Genomic DNA, 22,862 nt, shown 5'->3' with positions numbered 1-22,862 from the left:
AGTTCACAATTTTTTTAAAAATTTTATTTATTTAGTTTTTAGAGAGAGAGAGACCGAGAGAGAAAGAAAGAAAGTGAGCTCAGGGGGGTGGCAGAGAGAGGGAGAGAATCCCAACGCAGGGCTTGATTCCATGAACCGTGGGATCATGACCTGAGCCTAAATCAAGAGTCAGATGCTTAACCGACCGAGCCACGCAGGTGTCCCCCAGGCTTACAACTCTGGAGACAAGAACCAGCCCCTCCCTGGCCCCATCAGCTGTTCTGGGGGTAGGAACAGGCTGCTTGGTCAGGAGCACTAAGGGTTGGTTCTAGAAGAGAGAGGGTCTTCCCAGGAGAAGAGACGGTGCCAACCGAGCATTATTGTGGATGTTTGCTGTATCAGCTACCACTTTAAATCTGTGCTTCTCTCTCTTAGAAAGAGCTATCTAGGGGCGCCTGGGTGGCTCAGTCGGATGAGTGTCCGACTTCGGCTCAGGTCATGATCTTGCGGTCTGTGAGTTCAAGCCCCACATCAGGCTCTGTGCTGACAGCTCAGAACCTGGAGCTTGCTTCGGATTCTGTGTCTCCCTCTGTCTCTGCCCCTCCCCTGCTCATGATCTGTCTGTGTCAAAAATAAAGAAACATTAAAAAAAATTAAAAAAAGAAAGAGCTATGTAAACTATGTAAAAGCTGTATCTACCTTTTCCTTAAGGTATGGAGACATACAGGGGATGTGGTGTTCATATTTGTTCCACACGTGCTTTAGTAAAACTCACTATTATTTTTAACTTGTTTTCTTGGGCTCTTGGATAAAAGTCTGGCACAAGGTTTATATCAGCAGGTGTGTGCAAAATCACAACTCAGGGGATGTTTGAATATGTGGTTCAGTATGATTTGTAAAATAGTTGCAAAAATGGATGTTTATTTAAATGAGCTCAGCTTCTTATTGGACTCATTAAGAATACAGTTGTGAGGACAACAGAGGAAATCCCATACTCCAGATTCTTTCTCTGAAAATGTTGGTGGGGAGAGAAGGAGGCGGAAGCAAGGAAACATCGTTTGCTTCAAGTGAGGACCCTGGCTGTCCTGCAGAGGCTCTCCTCCACCTCTGTGGCCTATTCTGGAGAAAAGGCTTTATTTCACACACCTTTTAGAGTGACACTGTGGCTATTCAGAGAAAGTTGGTGGATCTCAAGGCTGTATCTGTTAGGTATAGTAACCGATGGGATGGTACTTGAGCAGTGAAATCTTGATCATTATTCTTTTAAAAGAGTCAGGACTTTTTTCTCCCGAAGTTTATTTGTACAACATGTGTTTCAACTTAGCTTTATAAACAGAAGCTATAACCAACATATTAAGGGTAAGTACAGCTTTGCAAGCAGATTCCTGCATAAATGAGAGCAGTGAAATGGTCTTTGTTTATGAAAATAATAAGCAAGATATAAATTAAAAAAAAAAAAGAAAACCCTAACCCCATACTGTATCATGACATCTAGTAGTAATGAACTCAAGATGTCACTTTTAGAAAACATGGGTAGGTGACAGCAGCTCTGTCCTGGTGTCCTGGGCTCACCCTCTACAAGCTGGCTATTTCCAGAACATTGCAGTTTTCCTTTCCTGACCTGACAATCAGCTCTTCCTATTTTCACCGAGTATAGTTAGTTAATCATAGAATGTGCCTAACCATACATAATTGAAGGAAGGTTGATATTATGGTCTAGAAATCCACAGGCCTTATCCGTGTTCTTAGAGAAGGCATCCTTCCTTCTTAACCGGGTCTGTGCAAAGATGTCAAATGAATACATTTTATTTGGCATAGTGACCTTTATAGCTTTTAGTTTTTATCCTCTTAAGGATTTTAATGTCTTGCTCCATAGTTTTTAAAAGTAAACATTAAAACACATAAAGCATATACTCCTTAAATTTTTTAAGTGTTTATTTATTTTGAAAGAGGGAGAGAGTGCGTGAGCAGGGAAGGAGTAGAGAGAAGGAATGAGAGAATCCTCGCTGTCAGTGCAGAGCCTGATGTGGGGCTCGATCCTGTGAACTGTGAGATCATGACCTGAGCTGAAATCAAGAGTGGGACACTTAACCAGCTGAGCCACCCAGGTGCCCCTTTCTTAGTTTGTTTTGAATACCCATTATGTGCCTGGTGTAGGTGGGGTAGTCTATTTGGGTAAAAAAGGCGTAATGGTTCCTTGAGATGCTCATGGTCTTTTGGAACATACAGGATTTAGACACTAAATAGAGAACAAGTGTTTAGTGAATCTCTGATATCTTTTCTGCATATAGATTTTCAAGTTTTTCATACCTTTCTCTGGGCATTGATACAAGTCCATTCTTTGTGCCCAGCAACATGCTAGGGGGTGTAGCATTGTGATTAAGAGTCCAGGTTTTAAGTCAATAAACACGGGTTCAAAACTCATCTTCTCCATTTAATCTTCCTCAGTCCCAGTTTCTTTATTTGCAAATATATAGTATAGTACCTACCTTTCAAGGTTGGTATGATGATTATGTGAGGTCATGCATATAAAGTACTAAACAAAATGAGTAATCAATGAATAAATATCAGGTCTTAATATTATGCATAATAGGAAGTAGGAGATCTCTACCCTGCCCTCAGGAAATTCACAATCTATTTGCAATATAAACTACATATGGCTTAAATCACATGGGAAGTTCATGAAGCAACCTGGTGAAATTGCCAAGGGCAGACATAGATTACATTGCTATTGAAAGGATTCTTAATGGAGCAAGTGAATTTACAATGAGAGTTAAATTAAAACTGTGTCAATTAAAAGGAGAGAAAGAGCTTTTCCGTAAAGGAATGGCTAATGTCAAAGTGTCAGTCAAGATCTGGTAAAATAGGAGTGCCTGGGCGGCTCAGTCAGTTAAGCAGCCAACTCTTGATTTTGGCTCAGGTCACCATCTCACCGTTTGTTAAGCTCGAGCCCCACGATGGGCTCCACGCTGACCACATGGAGCCTGCTTGGGATTCTCTCTGCCCCTCTCCTGTTTGCGTGTGTGCGTGCTCTCTCTGTCTCTCAAAATGAATAAATAAACATTAAAAAAAAGGTTTAATTAAAGATCTGGCAAAATATATGGGAAGTGGCCCAGTTTGACTGGACTACGCAGGGAGAGTCTTTCTACTCCCATTTCCATTTGGAGAAACCAAATCAGAAATAACTCTCTTAAGTGCTACCTTCATCAGAAATATCAAAATATCAAGGGAGTTTTTAGCCAGGAACTCAGTATTTGGTGGAGAGGCTCTCAGAACCTCTACGTGGGTTCTGCACCCCCTGCCATCTGGAAAGGAGGAGGCTCAGGGTCGGGAGATACACAAAAGGCAAAAGGGGCAGACATGGCCCCACGTCTTCCTCTTCCTCATCTATTTGGCTTGGCTTCCTCACTCTGGTAACACTAAGACTCTGCTTGGGATTCTCTCTCTTCCCTTCACTTTCTGCCTCTCCCCTGGTTGTGCTCTCTCTCTCTTAAAAAGAAATAAGCTGAAAAGAAATAAACTTAACTCAAAATGGTTCTTATCTGGGTTTTGACATGCTGTATAATGGCTTATTTATAGTCCTTATGACTGCAAACTGGTTTTGCTAGTAATAGTTACAGCTTTGCTTTATGCCTTTTTGAATTGAGAAATGCAGTGGCTTTTTTACAGTCTTCCTATGTGATGTATAGTTTATAATATTTACTGTTCGGCTAGTGTCTATCAGCAATAGTTAATTGGTAGTTTGTACCTATACTGACCTTCAACATACAGGGGCTTGTTTCATGGCTGCTAGATTCACTTGGAAATTAGTGCATCAAAGGGGTACCGCATAATGACAAATTGTGCTTGTGTTTACTTTCATTTCCAAGGTGAATTGTTTTTTTTTTTCTTCCCCCTTCTGATATTTGCAAAGAGCCCCAGTTGAGAACAGTTATATGAATAAATCATCATGACCTAAACAAAATGTTAACTCTTATTAGTAGGTGCATCTTTTGCTTATGTATGGTTCAGATTTGAGTTTTCTTTACCAAAATCTTACGTAGTCATAGATTTACGGAAAAGTGAGATAAATATTGAGAGTCTAACTAAAAGTACTTTCTGTTTAACTCCGTCATTTACTTATTCATTCTTATAGTCTTTCCTGCATTAACTCAGTTTTTTTTCTAACCAGTTTGCCATGTATGTGCAGCTTCCAACATCGGGTATATAAAAACAAATAGGAAGAGCTCCCAGCCTGCGAGGAACTCACTACCTAGTGAATATTCACTATAAGCCATAAGAACCCCTTTCTGTTCTATAGCCAAATGTTGAGCCAAATCTATTGCTAAATCTCAGCAAAATAGCATGGCCATTATTGCCTCGCCATATGTATGTCAGCGCCTGACACGCTTTTATAAAAGGTAGGAGGCAATTCTCTTTTTTGCTTCAGCAGATTTGACATCTTTCCCCCCATTTTAGCCTGCTGCAGATTCAGATGGTACAGACAGAAAGCCCTGAAAGTGTATACTTGTGCATTTTTAAATGTCCCCTACTACACTCTAACCTCCCCCTGCTTTCCAAATGTTGCCATTAGTGGTTACAATAATCATCTGTAATGTTAGCTTCTAAGAACCACAGTACAAGAGCTTCTTTTCTAATTCCCCAGATGGGAAGGAACACATGTACAAGCCTGTTAGAGTTGCAGAAACTAGAAACAGTACTGTGTGGATTTGTATTTTTGGAACTCTTTGGGCTTATTTAAGCACTCCAAGTCAAACTTAGATATCCATTAGGAATCAAATACCAATTCAGGGGAAACTCATGTGCCACACCAAGGCAAGTAAATTGTATTAAAAGTAGTCCATAAAAGGAACTCCTGGAAACAACTATTTTCCTATTCAGACTACAGTTTCATGTACTCTTTGCAGGATGCCAGATGATAAATGTTGATTATATAAACCGGGGTCATTCCATTTGTTTAGAGGACTGTCTCCGAGCATTTTTGTTTTTCGCTTAAATAGAGCAGTGAAATGAGAAGTTAGAGAGTAGGAAAGAGAAATAATTATAAATTATCCATAGGTGTATGGAGTGAAGCTGCTAATTAAAAAGGTTTTCAGTTGTCCCTAGTTTTTTGCAGTGTCTTGTTTTGTTTTGTTTTGTTTTTTAACCAGGTTTTGTGACTTGTAGTTAGAGCCTTGACCTTTAACAGGGAAATGCAGTCACTGAGGGAAGATATCTGACAATCAATGTTAGTTCTTTTTTTATCATCTTACTTTGAGGTAAACAATCTAACTCTAAAGAGAACTACTCGTATACTTAGATCATAAAATGAACGTCTCTCTGAATGTGAATTTTTTCAGCTTCAACTTTAGTTTTAGATGTTTTATGAGTTTTAGGGTTGTATTATATAATTACATAGTTTCTGTTTGTTGCGACTGTATTTTTTAAAATTTCCATCCTCATTTTACAGAAAGGACTATTCAAGGTTGAATACTTTACCATCTGTAAAAGAGTAAGTAATGATAGATAATTTCAGATTCCCAATCTTGGTTTTCCTTTTGAAGCTACTAGTTCTAGGGACCTCGGTATATTACGGGGGACAGGAGCAGGGAGTCACTACTGAGTTTCCAGATATCACTGGTGAAACGTTTGTAAAGCTGGTTTCTGAAAACTGCTAGGTGTGGAGAATAAAGGTTAGAAGTTAACATTAATTTGTTTACTGCTGTACTCATTTAGCAAACATCGAGTGATTTCTATGTTCTAGGCACTGTGCTAAGGTCCTCCTCTTACATACTTCCTAAGTCATACTACCTAAAACTACCTTCCAGAGGTATTACAAAGCTACATGTAAAAATACAATGTTAGATGAAATGCTAGGGAAATAGTTATATAACCTCAGAGTTACTGACCAGATTTAACTCTGTAGAAAGCTCAGTTTTCTCAGGGGCACCTGCGTGGCTTAGTCAGTTAAGCATCTGACTTCAGCTTAGGTCACAATCTCACAGTCTGTGAGTTTGAGCCCCATGTCGGGCTCGTGCTGACAGCTTGGAGCCTGGAACCTGCTTCAGATTCTGTGTCTCCCCCTCTCTCTCTGCCCCTACCCCGCTCATGCTGTCTCTCTCTCTCTGTCTCAAAAATAATAAACATTAAAGAAAAAAATTTAAAAAAAAGAAAGCTATATTTTCTGTGCTGTTGTGAGTCCCCAGACAAAGTAAAATGTCAAAAGCTGGGCTGAGAGAAAATATTTATAACACATGTGATAGACAAGGGTTAACGGACCTAACAAACACCAATAACAAGAAAAGTCCAAGAGTCTTTAAGCAAAATGGGCAAAGGATTTGATCAGAAAAGTTACAGAAGAAATGACCAGTAAGTAAGTAAAGAGTTGCTCATCTTTAGTCGTTGAATCTCAGCTGAGCTACCATTTTCTGGCAGTCAGACCGCCAACATTAAATTGAAGAGTGACAACAGCTGGTATTATCAGGTTATTCAGGATGAGCAGAAACAGGTTCTCCTCTGTCTCATGCTGATGCAAATTCCTGGTCCAAATGTAAATTGCTGTACAGTTTTTAGAAAAATAACCCTACGCTGTTAAACTGTAAAATGTTCATAACCTTTGATCCAACAAGCTCGGTTTTAGTTCTTAATTCAGAAATATATGTCCCACTGGAAAAGAATATACATATGTTTATCCGAGGATATTTATTGTAACACTGTCAAATGGCTAAGAACCTGAATGTCTGTTGCTAGGGGAATGGTTAAAAAAAAGAACGAAATCCATGCCATGGAATATTATGTGGCTATTTAGGAAGCAGTTGGTAGAGTGATATGTGTAATACAATTCCATTAAGGAAAACAAAACAGAAGGTTAAAGAGCTATTTATTTGCACGTGTATGTATGTGTGTATGTTTTTGTGCGCCTAGAGAAAGCTGTTTGAGGCCACATACACAGCTAGTATTGGTCACCTTTAAAAGGGAGGGTAGGAGAGCTTTCTTCTTTCTAAACTTCTGTATGGCTTGAGTTGTTACAACAAGCCTAAATTTTGTAATGTAAAACCAAAAAACAACTGGGAAGTAAAAGAGGAAAGAAAAAAAAAAAGAATGAAAAGGGAGGGGGGCGTGTCACAGAGATAGAAAATCAGGAGAGTATAGTTTCTTACAAGTAAGAAACTGAGTATTTCCAGAGGAAAAGACATCATCCATGTCAAATACTGTTTGGAGATCAAGTAAGATAAGGACAGAGAAGCATTTGCTGTGTTTCGTGGATGCCTTGGTGGGGGCAGTCTTGATGGGCTGGGGGGTGGGGGGAGGTCAGAAGGTTAATCTCAAGTGCTAAGGGTGAGTGGGAGGGAAGGGAGTAGAGACCAGGAGTGCAGACCACTCCTTCAAGCAGTCTGTGATGGAGAGGAGAGAGGAGAGAGAGGAGAGAATGCAAGGGGTTGTGTAGAGACCAGCACGGTTCTTTTCTTTCTTTTTTAAAATTCTTATTCTAAATGGGAGAGACTTCTGGTTCTTGTCCCTTTGTATCCCTGCCTCACGTGCATACTGTAGGCACAATAAAAGGCAGAGCAAGGATGATGTCAGAGCTGAGCTGGCTGGGTGTGATGACCAGCTCCCCACGATGCAGGAAAGGAAGGGGTAAGGTTAGTTTAGGACCGAAGGAAGGACATCATATCTGAGGTTCTCAATGCTCATGGGCAGTAATTCTTAAAGTCTAGATTGGGACCCTCCTAAGATGGCTGCTGAGCCCTCCAGAGGACCTTGAACCAATCCAGAAATACAGGCCAGTTCTTACCAGTCCTTACGGGTGAAAGATGTGCAATCCTATTAAGTTTTTAAAAAATTTGTATTTGACTTAGAGCCAATACCAACCAAAAGTAAAATTGTCAAGGGTTACTAAAATCTGATATTCACAAAGTAAAACCAGCATGCTACTAGAATTTATTCTAATTCAGTAGTTTATTCAGAAGTCTGGCAAACACTTGGTGCTTGGCAATAATTGCAAATCTGTAAAACCCACAGTTTTGAGTCAGGACACTTCCATCAGTGTTGGATTGAGTTGGTTATGACATTCAATTATCACTATTCTTGCTTTTTGATTATAAATTACAGGAAGTTTAGCTTTATCATTATCAGTTTTGTTTATTGTGGGTTGTTAACCTCTCAGTGTTTCTTGGTGCATATTTGGATCAACAGTGTTTTTGTCTTATATTAGTCTTATAACCAGGCTTTTAAAATATGCGAGTCTCGTGGTTCATGTATGAATCATCCATAATCGTTTTGCAAAGGAGATGCGTATGTAACCCCCTGCCATTTGCTTGTATGGTGGCACAGTTCATAGTGATGTGTTTCTTGGGAACTTTTGCTATTTAAATAACTTACAACATACTACCAAGGTATATACAATAAAATTACTGGCCATTTTAAGATTTTGTTGTGGTCTTAAGATATAAATCATGTTAATAACTCCTGTTTTTCCTATAAAAAGAAAATTACAAGCCATCTACATGTATTGTAGGAATTATGAGCTGTTACACATATTTTTAGCAAAATGTTTACTGTGACTTTTTAGCTATGTTTTTGACTAATTCTTGGTTATCACCAGATTCACTTTTCCCCTCTTGGAATGTGGGAACAAATGAGAAGGTGGGAGTCTTTTCCTCACCATGGTGGGCTTTGATCAGAAAGGCTGAGAGCCATCACTCTAGGGGAGTGGCTGGCACATGGTGAAGGATGTACAAAGCTGCTTAATCCGAATCCAGGTAACCCACATCCTGTGGCCTCAATGCCAGTGGACTGTGAGCTCAGCACCAGGAAGATGTTCCAAGAGTAGGCACTGATGACATCGTGTTTTTCACTCCCTACTCAAGGATGTAAACGAAGACCCTGGAGAAGATGTGGCCCTCCTTTCTGTCAGTTTTGAGGACACTGAAGCCACTCAGGTGTATCCCAAGCTGTACTTGTCACCCCGAATTGAACAGTAAGTATCAATGTCATGAATTTTCTGCAGCCTGGTGTTTCTCCCTGTTAGCCAAACATGTCTCGCTAATTCTTTTGCCCCTTTGGAACTCTTAAAATGATTTCTCGTTACTGACTTCTGTTTCCTTAAACATGACTCGTATCAGGAGGTTAGATTGCAGAGTAAATGTAGTCAGTATCTGCCACTGCAATCTTTGGATGAGTCTTAGTTGTGCAACTTGTGATATGAATACTGTACCTTTGTAGAGAGAGATGAGTAGGCAGACTGAATCCGAAATTGCGACTCCTTCCAAATGTTCCCTGGGTACATATGGTTATAGCCTAAAGAGGACTACTGAACAGCATCCTATCCAGTTTCTTACGTTTTTGTAACTAATATAGTTATTTGTAAAAATGTAACTCGTCTCCTGAAAATATTAAGCAAAAACATATTCAGAAGTTAATAAAGGTAATACTAAAAGCAGATAGCTTAAGAAGATGACACGTTTGAATTACTTTTCTGTGTCTAAATAGCGTTGTGTCATTTTACACAACTTTCAGGCTCTGTGGTACAAGTAGTTTGATAGCACATTTGTGTTTTAACTAAGTAACTTTACTCGTCGGGAATGAATTTTACAAGGACTGGCCTCACAATGTGCTTATTGTTGGCTCACATGCTTCAGAAGCTTATTCTACTTCAAAGGAAGCTGAGGCTCATTGAAAATAGATTGTAAGCAGATTTGGTTGGAAACTTCTGACAGGATAGATTTCTCATCAGCAGAGAGAGTTTTTAACAGACTCTGATTGAAATGTATTATTAAAAGTCAGTCAGGGTTGGCAGATTTCTGTCTGTGAGATGTGGTCGCCATCCAGCATTCATATACTGAGTCATTTTTACCCCTCTGGTCCTCGTCGCTCTACTTCATGAATCATGGCCATCCTATCTTACACACTGATACAAGATACAGGTGTTTCTACTCAAATACGGATGACTGTGAGCATCAGGCATGCTCTCGTTTATTTATATACCACTGAGAGCACCTAAGACAGGATTTTACAGTAGCAGGTGTTCACTGAATGTTTTAACTTGTAATCGAAAATACTAACCCACGTTGGTAAGAGGCCAAAGAATGTTGGAGGCAGTACAGTGAACTGCCAATAGGCAAGGGCTCTCGAGTCAAGCATACCTGCTTTAAACCCAGGTCCTGCCACTTACCAGTTGGCAGAATATTTCGCACCTTTGAACTTGCCTCAATATAGGGATGGCGATACCTATTTCAGAGTGATATTTTGAGGATTATATTAAACACTGTTCTTAAGGCATTAATTGCAGTGCCTGGCACTATAGCAAGTGGGAGCTATTAATGTTATTATGATTATCAATACAGTTCACAAGAGAGGAATGAGTGAGTGAGAGAGCGTGGTTAGGACAAGTTGGGGCCGAAAAGGAGAGGATGGGTAATAAATGAGCAGATACCAGCTATAAAGTAGTCACTCTGTATGTACATGCTAAGTTAAATTCAGAAGGTATTTTGGTGATGAGAAAAGAGAGATCTCAATGAAACAATCGCAAGATGTAGGTAATAAGAATCTATCAGTTAAGCTGCAGACAGGAATTTGCCAGCTCAGAAGAATGATTTTCCCAACACCTACATTACTTTTCTTTTAAGTTACTGTACCCATTTGCAAATAAACTTGCTAATAAAATATTTCTCCCTCTAAAATCTAAGATATGATGTGATGAATTATCAGTGAAGGTTATATTTTAAAAGTTAATTCCTCTAAAATCTAGCTTTCTGCATGTGTGAGTGGGGGAGGGGCAGAGAGAGAGGGAGAGAGAGAGAGAATCCCAAGGAGGCTCTGCACCATCAGTGCACAGCCCGATGTGGGCTCGAACTCACAGAACTGTGAGATCATGACATCAGCCGAAATCGAGAGTCAGACGCGCCACTGACTGAGCCACCCAGGTGCCCCTCACTTGAACTTCTCTTAGCTTACTGTGCACTCCCGGCCATGTGCCTTTGCTAAAGCTATTACCTCCATGTACAGTGTCTTCTCTAACACCCTTTTTCTGTTGAAATAGACCTCTCCAAATGCCATCTGTACCATTTTTCCTGAGCACCATTGGGCTGCCTTCTCTGGCCATTCCCTGAACTCTTAGAATACTGAATTTATACCCATTAGAATCTGCTCAACACAGATTTAGTTAGTGATGTGTATTTGTTTTCCCATCTTTTGCTGAACTGCAAGTTACTCAAGGGCAGGAACAAGTCTTTTCGTTTCATTAATGTTTTACAGAAAGGTGGCACATGGGGAACAGTAGCCTGGTTGGCAGTATTTTAAAGGCTCAACACGTAATTCTTACAAGAAAAATGGAAAATGCTACACTGAGAGCTCTTACATTTTTTTCCAGTTGATACAGATTAACTTAGTAGAACTGCCTTCGTAATACCGTTGAAAACTGCCAAAAGTTCTGACATCCTGGAGTAGAAGTTTTAAAAATGAGTTTTTTAGAAAAGGGTTAAAATGGAAAGTGGTCAAATTGTGGTATGACTTTCTGAGGGCTTCCATAGTTACTTAAAGTTTTTAATATCTTTGGTTAACTCTTGCAGAGTTGAGAGTACACATGGAACAGAAGTGGTGTCATTTCAGTAAGGCCAGCATCGTAGGATAGATTTTAAGAACTGAACGAGGAGAGGTTGGTACTGGTCTTTGATACTGTGTGAAGCTCTCGTTAGTTTTCCATGGTTCGTACCATCCTGTCAACTCTGAGCCGTCCAAACATTAAGTATGGCCTCGGTCTTGGAGAGTGCTCTCAGGAGTCATGAGGAAAGCATCCCGTGTGGACCCGCCCAGAACCAGTGCCAGACGCTCGCCCTGAGCTGAGGCTTGTTACTCCTTTTGGCTGCTGCTATGGTTCTTTCTAGGAAGTCCCAAGCCCCATGCAGTGCATGTGACAGACACGGATCCGGGCAGGACCAGTGGCCTGGTCCACATTAGGTAAAAATTGGCAAGAAGAGACTTGCATTCTCACCACTCTGTGGGCCTGGAAAGATACCTTGAGCCTGGGACATAGTGCCTGTCAGTCTGGCTGATGTCCCTCTGCCCCTGCATGCAATGGGCAGGGACACTGTGCTTACACTAACTAGTCTTAGAAAAGGGAAAGGCCTCTTTGGGTCTTGTCTTCATATGTGTGAAAAGGGATCAGTTTGCTGTACCCTAAAGATTTCTAGGGACATGGTTCCCAAATGTCCCCACATTAGACAATCCCCACAAAAGGGAACATCTGTCAGAGACATCGGGTGGAAAACTTCCTGAGTGTATTATAATTAATGAGGCTCTGAAATGCAATCCCGCTTCAGAAGCCTGTCTTTTTGCCCAAGGCCTGGAAGAGTGGTCTGGTGTTTCTGGCAGCACTGGAACATGACTGCACGCCTTTATGGTGTTTAGATGTATGTTGTTTCCTGATCTCCCACCGCGCACGTATATGTTGTTTCCTGATCTCCCACCACGCACGTATATGTTGTTTCCTGATCTCCCACCGCGCACGTGTATGGCTTGCAAAAGTAAACCTTCCGAGAACTTCGTGTTCTTCTCGCACACGGGACATTTATGAAATACGCATATTTCAGGCTCTCTATCTATACATTTGTTTTCCCAGGAACCCAGACCAATCAGTTAAATGAGACACTAAGTACTGTTCCTTAAACAAAACAGAACAAAAAAGCTAGTGGTCAGTTATGCAAAGTAGACTTTGGTTGAAGATGAAGAGAGGGGAAGGAACGCGCTTTCTAAACCAGTTGCCTTTTTTTCCTGGCAGAAAAGCTGGACGTGTGAAGTTACATCCTCAGAGGTGGCACCAATCTGTTCCACCTTTCCCTCCTCCTCACGCTGCCGGCTCCCAGCAGCGACAGCAAGGGTTAAACGGGCGGCAGAGGCTGCCCAATTCTCTTTGCCGAAAGGTGTGGGCCCATTTTTTGGCTTGAGCCAGTTGGTGGGAGTGGTTTGAAGAAAACCAGCTTGTCACTCCCTTTGCTGTTCCCACTCGGTGCATAAAAAGAGGATTTCAGCCCCTGAGGCAGACCAGGTGGCATCTTTCACAAGTACAGAATTTGTTTTTAGAACTTTTTGTTGTTAAGTTACAGTCCGCCTTAGAAATAAGTACTCAAAGCTTACCAGCCCACAAACACTCCCCATTAGGGAGGCCTGTGTGCCTGCAAGGATCCACGCATTCATTCTTTCAGGCCGCGAAAGCACAGTGAGGACTTGACCAGGCGTCAGGCCCTTGGCTGGGTGCTTCAGAGGATACCAAGATAAGTGAGATGTGGCTCGTCCCTTCGTTTGCTTACAGATTATAAGGGAAATAAGAACAAATACGGCAAGTTCCAGCATGTTTGGCATCAGAAGCTCTCGGTTCCTCTACTTACTAGCTGGTGGCCTGGCTCAAGATACTTAGCCTTTTTGAGCCTCACTCATTTCCTCCTCTGCAAAGGCAGGTAACTCCTGACTTTCTGTTTCGTCTCCTCCAAGGGGGCGTGTATGAAAGCAGCTCCCGTAGTGTTGGCACATGGGGGGTGCCCAGGTCATGCTGCTGGAACGTCTAAATACCAGAAATAGACTTCTTAAGTACTGTGAGAGTCCAAGGCGGGAGGAGGGCACATTTCCATTGGACTTGGTGGAGAGGGGACTTTGTGGAAGATTTTGGGAAGCCTGGCTCTTCTGACGTAATATGGCTTTTCTAGAGGTTAAACACATGCTACTGTAACAATAATAAAAATGTATTTGTTTAGTACTTTAAAATGTTTAAACCACTTTCACTGTACCATCCCATCAGATCCTCATGATAATATTGCTAACGTGTTCCAGAATACATCTCTTTTCCTCTATATTATATTCCTCTATATCCCGTGATTTCATCCCCAGAGCCTTACCTCTCTGTGGATGTTCCCCTAAGTCCCCGTTTCTTTCTTTTTTTTTTTTTTTTTAAAGTTTATTTATTTTAAGAGAGAGTGTGCGCGCAAGCTGGCGAGGAGTAGAGAGAGAGAGGGAGAGAGAGAATCCCGAGCAGGATCCGCGCTGCCAGAGCAGAGCCCAACGTGGGGCTCAATCCCATGAACTGTGAGATCATGACCTGAGCCGAGATCAAGAGCTGGATGCTTAACCACCTGAGCCACCCGGGCTCCCCTCAGTCCCCATTTCTTTTTTTTTTTTTTTTAATTTTTTTTTTTTTAACGTTTATTTATTTTTGAGACAGAGAGAGACAAAGCATGAACGGGGGAGGGTCAGAGAGAGGGAGACACAGAATCCGAAACAGGCTCCAGGCTCTGAGCCGTCAGCACAGAGCCCGACGCGGGGCTCGAACTCACGGACCGCGAGATCGTGACCTGGGCCGCAGTCGGCCGCTTAACCGGCTGAGCCACCCAGGCGCCCCCCTCAGTCCCCATATCTAATCCCAGCTCTTCTCCCTGCTTGCAGCTTTGCCTTCCCAGCCACTTGATAGACATGTCTGTCTGTGTGTTCAGCTGACACCTGAAATTGGAAGTGTCTGCAGCCAGACTCCTCATTCCTCCAGTGAACTCAGGTTCCTTCCTCACAGCCCTGCTTCTGTTCAGGACATTCTGTTTCTGAGGTGCCCAGATGCTGCATCTGAAAGGCATCAGCCAACCCCTGTTTTGTACTGGAAATCCTCTCTCCGTTGTATCTGTCCTTCTTGTCATTCCTACTGGCATTTCCTAGTTCAGTCCTTCAGTTGCTATGTCTCCTGATGGCCTTTTAACCTTTCTTCCTATGTTAGTTTATCCAGCACAGAGCTGTCACTGTCTTCCTGAAGAAAGTTCTGATAATGTAATGTTCTTTCCTTGCTCATCACCATCAGTGGCCCCTGTCACCAACTGAATTAAGTACACGTCTCTCAATTTGACATCCAAAGCATTTTCTGTTGTCATCCCAGCTGACCTTTCTGCCCCAATCTGGGTTCTGTATGTATCCTATTGTTCAGCCAAACCGTTTTCTGGGATTTCCTGTGGACACACCTTATTTCACTTCCATACCTTTGCTTGGGCTGCTTCTTCTGTGAGATCATTGAATTCTATTTCCTCTCCTGTAGAATCTGACACAGTTTTGTCTGTCGTCATGTATCTTCTCAGTCCCGAAAGTCACCACCACCTGCCTCCCCAGCAAGACTGCACTTTTCCTTCTTACGTTTTTGCCTCTGTTGTTATATTGTTGCCCTGGACTGTAAGCTCCTTAAGGCTGCATCTCTGCTTCCATCCGTTGAGGGCTGGTGAACCACAGCCCATGTTCTGCCAAGCTCGCCCTGCCCTCAGGCCATGCCAGAGCTCAGCCACAGTTCCCTCTGACTGGACTCCCTGGCGGGTCAGAAGGCTTTGAACTTGTTGGATCCCTGTGCTACAGATGCGAGTGGTCTCCTAAGGCCATGTGTCTTGTGGCCCAGCCGGCAGGCTTGTTTCCCTTATGGACCCCTGTTTCCTAGAGGTGGAGATTTATTTCGTAGGAGTGGCTTAACAGCTGAGTCCTGAAGGTGGTAAATGTGCTTTTGATCTTATGTGCCCTGTCATCTACTCCTGTTGTGGCCTTTCCAGCCTCCTTTTTCCCTGCCTTTACCCCACAGTGAGCCTGGCCACAGACATGGTCATTTGGAACATTTGGATAGCTTGGAATCCAAAAAGGCTGGGCTAAACTGAAACTTGGCTAAAGGGCCTAGGGAAAGGGTAGGGAAGAGCTGAAAATTACAATAATACTACTTAGAATTATGGGTGAGATTTAATGAAATTATGGATTAAATTCAGATAAATCAGGGGGGCCTGGGTGGCTCAGTCGGTTGAGCATCTGACTTCAGATCGGGTTGTGATCTTGTGGTTCGTGGTTTTGGGCCCCACATCAGGCTCTGTGCTGACAGCTCAGAGCCTGGGGCCTGCTTCGGATTCTGTGTCTCCCTCTCTCTCTGCCCCTCCCCTGCGTGTGTTCTGTCTCTCTCTCTCTCTCAAAAAAAAATACACATTAAAAAATTTTTTAAAAATTCAGATAAATCAGATAAAGCTTTTAGAGCAATGAGCAAATTCAATAATTTGTGATTTTATTTAAATTAAATACTGAATTCAGCATCATAACAGGATGGAAAATTTTTGTTTTAGGTGCTCAAGATATTTTTTTTAGAATAATTAGAAAAATTGTGTAACTAAACACAGATTTGAAAGAAAAGATAGTTGCCTTTTTTTTTTTAAATGTATATCAATTGTCTTAATAAATAAGACCCCAAATCTCTTCGAGTGATTTTGTGTCAGGATTTAAGTAATAGAACATCATAGTAAACATGGTTTAATTTAGCCTTACTCATGTTTACTTGAGTCACTGAGATAATCCTATAATAAATATTGTGCTTCTACAGTTTTTTTTTTTCCTTTGATAAATATATAGTCCTGAGTATGCTAAGACAACCAGCTGTCAGGAGAAGATGTGTATTTGGTTTTAGTGGAACGAGCTATCTTAGCCTCTAGGGATTTGAGATGTTCGTTTTACTAGTCTGGGAGCAGGGCCAAAAGGGTTCTTCGTGACTTCGGCTGGAATTCTGAAAAGTAAGTTCAGCAAGTTTTCATTAGTGAGTTTGGCCCTTTGTTTTGCCTGTGCCTCCCAAAAGATCAAGAGCTCAGCCTGCACTTTGAAACATTACCAAAAAGAACCAGAACGGAATTTAGTTGGGGGAGAAAATCAATCAGCCCCCAAATAGCACATTTTTGGAAACATTCTGGTGTAGAACTCCCACCTCCCCAGCTGCCTGAGTTGGTGGTGTATCAATGTTTTTATCTAGCTTTCTTTTTAGGCAGAAAATATACATTTAGAAAGAAGATGTATATAATAAGTCTGTGATAAATTTCACTGGTACATGTTTCTTAAACTTGTTTGACCCTTAAGCTCTAGTCTTGGATTTATTTTGTGTCTGTGGGCAGTTCTGTGCCTTGTTTCTCTCAAGCACTATTCTCCTGACTACAGCATACTGATTAGCTTTCGACTATAAGATATAATGTGTCTCCGTTTAAAAAAATCAACCTAGCACCTTTCTGCTAAACATCTCGAGGATTATGTGCAGTGTTTTTTCTGCAGTGAAGATGAGAAGTTCATGATTTTCAGTTTTACCCTATATTTCGGCAGCAGAGCTCTATGCTATTTTATGCAGTGTTCATTTGTATTTATTCACAAGTAGGAAGATATTCTTCAATGGAAGGTCTGCAATGAAAGAGTGATAGTTAACACAAACATTAGGCTGTGTTATAGGTAGGAGCAGAGAAATTAGAAAATGGAAGAGAAGATGTCCTAGAATGTTCCAGAACTGATGGAAGATACCAATGCTCAGATAGAGGAAATACAGCAAGTCTCAAACAGACTAAATAAAAAGAAGTTGACACCTAGTCATATCATCTGAAACTGCAGAACGCCAAAAATTAAAATATCCAAAGTTGACACATTATGTTTAAAGGAATAGTAGGTTGACACAGACCTCTTTGGAAATCTGATGAGAGCCACGGACCTTCCCCCAGAAAAATATACAGATTTAATATTTATAGAGGAAATTACAATCCAATACTACCCATCTCCCCTTCCCCCAAATCTACCGCTGCCTTGTGTTCTTTATTTTCATTAATTTTTGACTAGCGTAGTGCTCCTGGCCATGGAACCTAAGCATACTGTTTTTGACCTTCCTTTGACCATTGTTGCCCATATGTACACAACTGATGGTTGATTTTGCCTGCATGGTGTCTCACATTCATCTGCTCACCCTTTCCCTACCCCTGTTTCAAGCGTCTGTATTTTACCATTTGCCACATTAATCTTTTGAAAGCAGAGCCGGATCCATGTCAGTCCCTTGCTTAAACACTCTCAGTGTCACTTTTCAAGATGGGGAAGAAAACTGCACGTTATGCAGTCCTGTCTGAGAAGCCTCAGTGCTCAGCACACTCATAGCCACCTGTATACCATGTATCTAACAAATTTATCCAACATGTTTAAGCGTTTTATAGCAGGAGGACTCTAGGTTATCACGTTGGTCACATTGTGAGATATGCTGCACTATATCTTGATCGTTTCAGTTTTCTATAAGGATTGACTGTGATTGTAGATGTTCTTTGAATGACATTCCAGTAATATTCCACTGCATTTTCCTGTTCTTTACCTCTTGTGGTTTTTAGTAAACCTCTCCCTTTGAGATAACTTATCTGAGCTACTGTTGTCTCTCAGCTGGACTATTGAAATACTCTTCTAACTGGTCTCCCACGCCCACTCTTTCCCCCACTCCTTAACTAGTTGCCAAACTGCAGGCAGAGTGGGCTTTCTAAATAAATCAGATCTCATCACTTAAAAAAAAATTCATTCCCTTTGATCACCAACGATCACTTACCAGCTTTATCTCACTCAAGGCTTTTTCCTGTATCTCCCAGCATATATATGTATGTGTATGTGTGTATATATATATATATTATAAAATCTATGTATACACATACATAAACATATGTATATAATACCACCCATTATAGTCTGTCATCAAGTTCTAGCATTTTTTCCTTCATACTGGCTTGAAGTCTGAACTCCTCTAAGTCTCTGTTTCCTCCTATCCTGTTATTTCAGTTTCCTTCCCCTTTAATCCTTATTTTTGTCAAACACTGGGTGGAGGTAGAAACAGATGTGTAACAAAAGGTGGCCTTCGATGCTCTGGGGTAGTTCTTCCCATCTCTTTCAAGTATGAGGACCAGTTTTTAGTGAAAACCTTTTCTATGAGTATGGAAGGAGGGCTTGACTACAAGGGGGCAGCACAAGGGGATTTTTTAGGATTATTTTAGAATGATGGAATTGTTCTGTATCATAGTTGTGGTGGATACACAACTCTGCACATTTGTCAAAATTTAGAGAACGGTGCATTGTAAAGAGTACATTTTACCATGGTCAAAAAGTAAATTGAAAAACGTTTCACAGATCCAAACAGATAAAAAATAATACTTTTTAGTATTTCTTGTGAATTAATGATGAATTCAAATACCTCTTAAATGAACCCGCATTCTATTAATCACAAGAGCGTGTGCACATATTTGAAAAAAATGGATACATATACATGCTTCTCTGTGCTGTAGGTATGTGAATGCATATATGTATACACACGTTCCTGTATCTGTTCTTATATGTATGATATATTACACGCACAACATTTATTCGGTCTTCAGATGCTTGGGATCCAACAAATTAGGAAAGCTGTTATATCATAGTGTCCTGAAGACAGCAGATTGGGAACATTAGTAATAAGGGATGTTTAATAAATGACCATTTTTCCACGAATTCTGTTGTTTATATGTATTGATATTTGTTTAAAGAGCACATTTTAACTTCTTGCTCTCAAAATAGCTAACATAATTACTACGTTTGGAAGCAGTTTTTAACCTTATTGTTTTGTCTCATAGTGGAATGACGGATTCACCAAGAGCCTTGCCATTCTGGCTCCTCTCTGCCCAACACAAACACCTGGGTTTCTTAGTTTAGCTCACGGTGGGGACGGAGGAACTCCAGAAGGAACAAGTCTCCAGGGTATTGAAACCAACACTTGGGAGCTCTCCTCTTGTGCTTGGGCCTTGGCCGGTGTGCAGCTCCCATGGTTCACAGCGCTTCTTTTTCTAGGGCTCCCAGCTCTCAGCTGTTCCATGTTTTTCTCAGACCAGCATGCTAGCTACACAGTGATCTCTGAATTGGTCCATTACATTCAAATAACATCTTCTACTTAGTGTTCAGAGCAGTGTGTGGACGTAGATAGGGAAACAGGGCAGTTGGGTTATAAAAGAAATCATCTTGCCTCATTTTCTTCTTAAAAAAGTGTATGGTTTGTTACGTCCACAACATAACAAAGGGTACTTATTTAGTCCTGAAAGTAATGGCTTGGTTCTTGGTTATAAGTGTTTGGTGTAAGTAGGTAATGACTAAGGCTCTTAATGTATAAAATTCACATATAAAGTGGAACCCCTTATACTGTTGTTGGAGGAAAGGTCCAACAGCAATGATGTTGTCAGATTTTACTGTGTGAAGTTGTATTAAAGAGCATGTAATTTGATCCTGGTATGTCTGATTTTGATTCTCCTAATATAGGGCTCATAATTATGTTGGAGTTTTTCTGTACTTGTTAAAATTCAGACACGCTGTCTTTCACTAATGACTTTAATGAATGGAGAAGCCTTTAGTTTAAAAACAAAACAAATGATGAGTTAACATAATATTGTAAATAGGACCATACCAGGGAATGAACATCCTGTCTATGAACATTATCTTTTACAGACAGCTTCAACAAAATAGAGGCCATTCTTGAAAAAGACTAAAATCTGCTACCTTGCCAGATTTTAGCTAAACCAAACCATTCATTTGAAGAAGTTATGCATCAGTGGAAAACTTACTTTACTGACAGCCTTTCTCTCTTTTTTTCCTACATGCGAAGAACTTTCCCCTCCTACTTTTTAATCCCTCCCTTCCCTACTCCACCCCAACCTTTAAAAAGTATGATGTAAGATTGGGTTGTTTTGTGCCAAGTTTTCATCCTGGAACAGATTTTTATCGCCATGTTTCTCTGAGAAGAGGAGTTTATGACCAAATGGTGATAACAGTTCCGTGTTTTCATTGCCTCCTCTGACCTAGTACTATTTTCCCAGTTTTGTTGGAGTTTAACGTGATCAATCCAATATGTGTGTTAAAGCCAAAGGAAATTATTTTGAAAGCTTTTAAATTTTCATTAACTGTAATATCATATATGATTCTCTGGGAAAAAAAAACCATATTATGGAGCATATGATTATTTTTAAATTTTAGATTTTTCTGTTCATACCATAAGGAAACCCTTCAGAATATTTGTTTGTGGATATTATTTGTTTTGGTGACTGATCTTTATTATTCCACTCTGTTAGGGGTATTGACCAGTGGCTGTTCATTTACTCTTGGAATACTCTTTCTCAAAAACACAGATAAACTTGTGCCTGTTTGGTTCTGGTCAGTGGAGAATTTAACTTTGGGAGTCCAAATAGTAGAAACGACTGAAATTATCCTCACTAGGGATATGACTTGAAATGCTTTGGCATAGAATGAAGCTATAAAGAAGTAGATAAATTTCTCTGTTCTCCATGGAAAGGTTTCTGAGTTGAAGAAAAGGAGTAAATATCAGAAAGATGAGCAGAAGTCTACATTTTTATGTTAAAATAAAAAGCTAGGCCTCAACCCCATCGTATATATTTTCTACAGGAGAGAGAGAGAGAAAGAGAGAGATTGAGAGAGAGTGTGTGTGTGTGTGTGTGTGTGAGTGTGTGTGTGTGCGCACGCTGGGTACTAGCAATAGCAAACACTTGATGAGCACTTAAGTCACATGTTTTAAGTACACTCTACCCATTAACTCATTCAGTCCTCACAACAACCCTTTAATCGAAATTGGTTATTACTGTTGTCCCTATTTTATAGATGATGAGGCTGAAATTCAGAGAGGGCCAGAAACTTGCCTGAGTCACTTCCCCAGTGAGTGGTGGCACCGCCATTTACATCTGGGTGGTTTGACTCCAACAGGATTGAGGGTAGAGATCAAAGGGAACTTTAGCTTCCTGGTAGTGTTTTAATTTTTTTCAGGGTGAATTTAGGCATTTTAATTATGAAATTAAAAGTCATAAAAAAATTGAAGAGAATCTGATTGGAAATAAATATCCTGGAGATTTGATGACCTACATACTTTTCGGTGGAACCTGTGTTCTGTGTGTGATAAATGCTATTCTTCGTGGGGCTTCTGAACATGTGGTGATTGTCTGATACTATGCTGTAATCCCTCTCATCTACTACAGGGTCTCCCAGCTTTGGCACTGTTGACATTTTGAGCTGGATGGTTCTTTTCTGTAGGGGACTTTCCTGTTCGACATGTTTAGCAGCATCCCTGACCTCTACACACAAGATGTCAGTAGTATCCTCCACCCACCCCCACCCCCCCCCCCGCATCTTGACAGCCAACAATGTCTGTAGTGTCCCCTGGGCAAAAGGTGGCGGGGGATACAAAATCATTCCCAGTTGAGAACCACCTGTCTACTATCAGTGCCCTTCAGGAACCTTCCAGGAGTCTATTTGTACCCGTGCTGCTAAGCTTTAGTAATACCTTTCTTTCACATCATCAAACTGTTTTCCTTTAGTGTGTGTAATGATTGTCATGCCAAGGTCATGCAGAACAATTAGAAGTTGAAATAATGGACCCTTCAGTACTGTTCATATTACCCTATTCCTGCCTTACCCCTAAACTCGGAGCCTCTAGTCTTTCCATATGTCCTGTGTGATGTACAGCCAACTGACTTTTAGAGTCTCTCCAATTCACTGTCTGCCTCCTATCCTCCCTTAATCTCAGGAAGGAAGGCCACAGCTCTCCACTTGGTACCATATTTAAGGTGTGTTTCTCCATTTGTATCTTTGATTTTTTCCCCCTCCTTTCCATTCCACAGATGGGTATTTCCTAGTCAAGTTCTCGGTTTTCTCACAGACTTTGGTGACAGAGCACTTCTGCATGTTTACACTTTGGGGCTGGTTTTTATAACCTTATTGGAAGGGTCACTCAGCATCTTAGTTCCAAAGGACAAATATATCTCAAAGATCAATAGGACACAAAGCTCAATTCTGCCTTTTGCCCAAATTCCCAACATTCGGGAGATAAATGTAATGAAGCCAGAAGCAGAGTCTTCACCTCTGTTCTCAACAGTTGCTTTACCCTTCATCCTGGCCCACTAGGCCCTCCCATCAAGATTAAGTATTTAGTGAAATACAGAGGTAGGTATTGGCTAAGAGCACTGCTTTGCAATAAGACAGATTTGGGATTAAGCCTGACTGCCACTCTCTGGTATGTGAGCCAGTGTCAGTTGCTTAACCTGTGTGACAGTTTCTTCATCTAT

At 40.9% G+C, this 22,862-nt stretch overlaps 1 protein-coding gene across 5 annotated transcripts in view; it reads left to right on the top strand.

Annotated features, from left to right (window-relative positions):
• Positions 1–22,862, top strand: part of BABAM2 (BRISC and BRCA1 A complex member 2) — a 395,194-nt gene that overhangs the window by 206,760 nt on the left and 165,572 nt on the right. For all 5 annotated transcript variants that reach the window (XM_007088867.2, XM_042982266.1, XM_042982264.1 and 2 more), the window contains exon 7: positions 8,829–8,938. In XM_007088867.2, the coding sequence (XP_007088929.1) occupies positions 8,829–8,938 (110 nt within the window). The remainder of the gene's footprint in view (positions 1–8,828; positions 8,939–22,862) is intronic.

Source organism: Panthera tigris, chromosome A3 (genome assembly GCF_018350195.1).
Source record: "Panthera tigris isolate Pti1 chromosome A3, P.tigris_Pti1_mat1.1, whole genome shotgun sequence".
Lineage (NCBI taxonomy): Eukaryota > Metazoa > Chordata > Mammalia > Carnivora > Felidae > Panthera > Panthera tigris.
The sequence above is the reverse complement of the archived record's forward strand: the minus strand, read 5'-3'. Positions and strand labels throughout refer to the sequence as shown.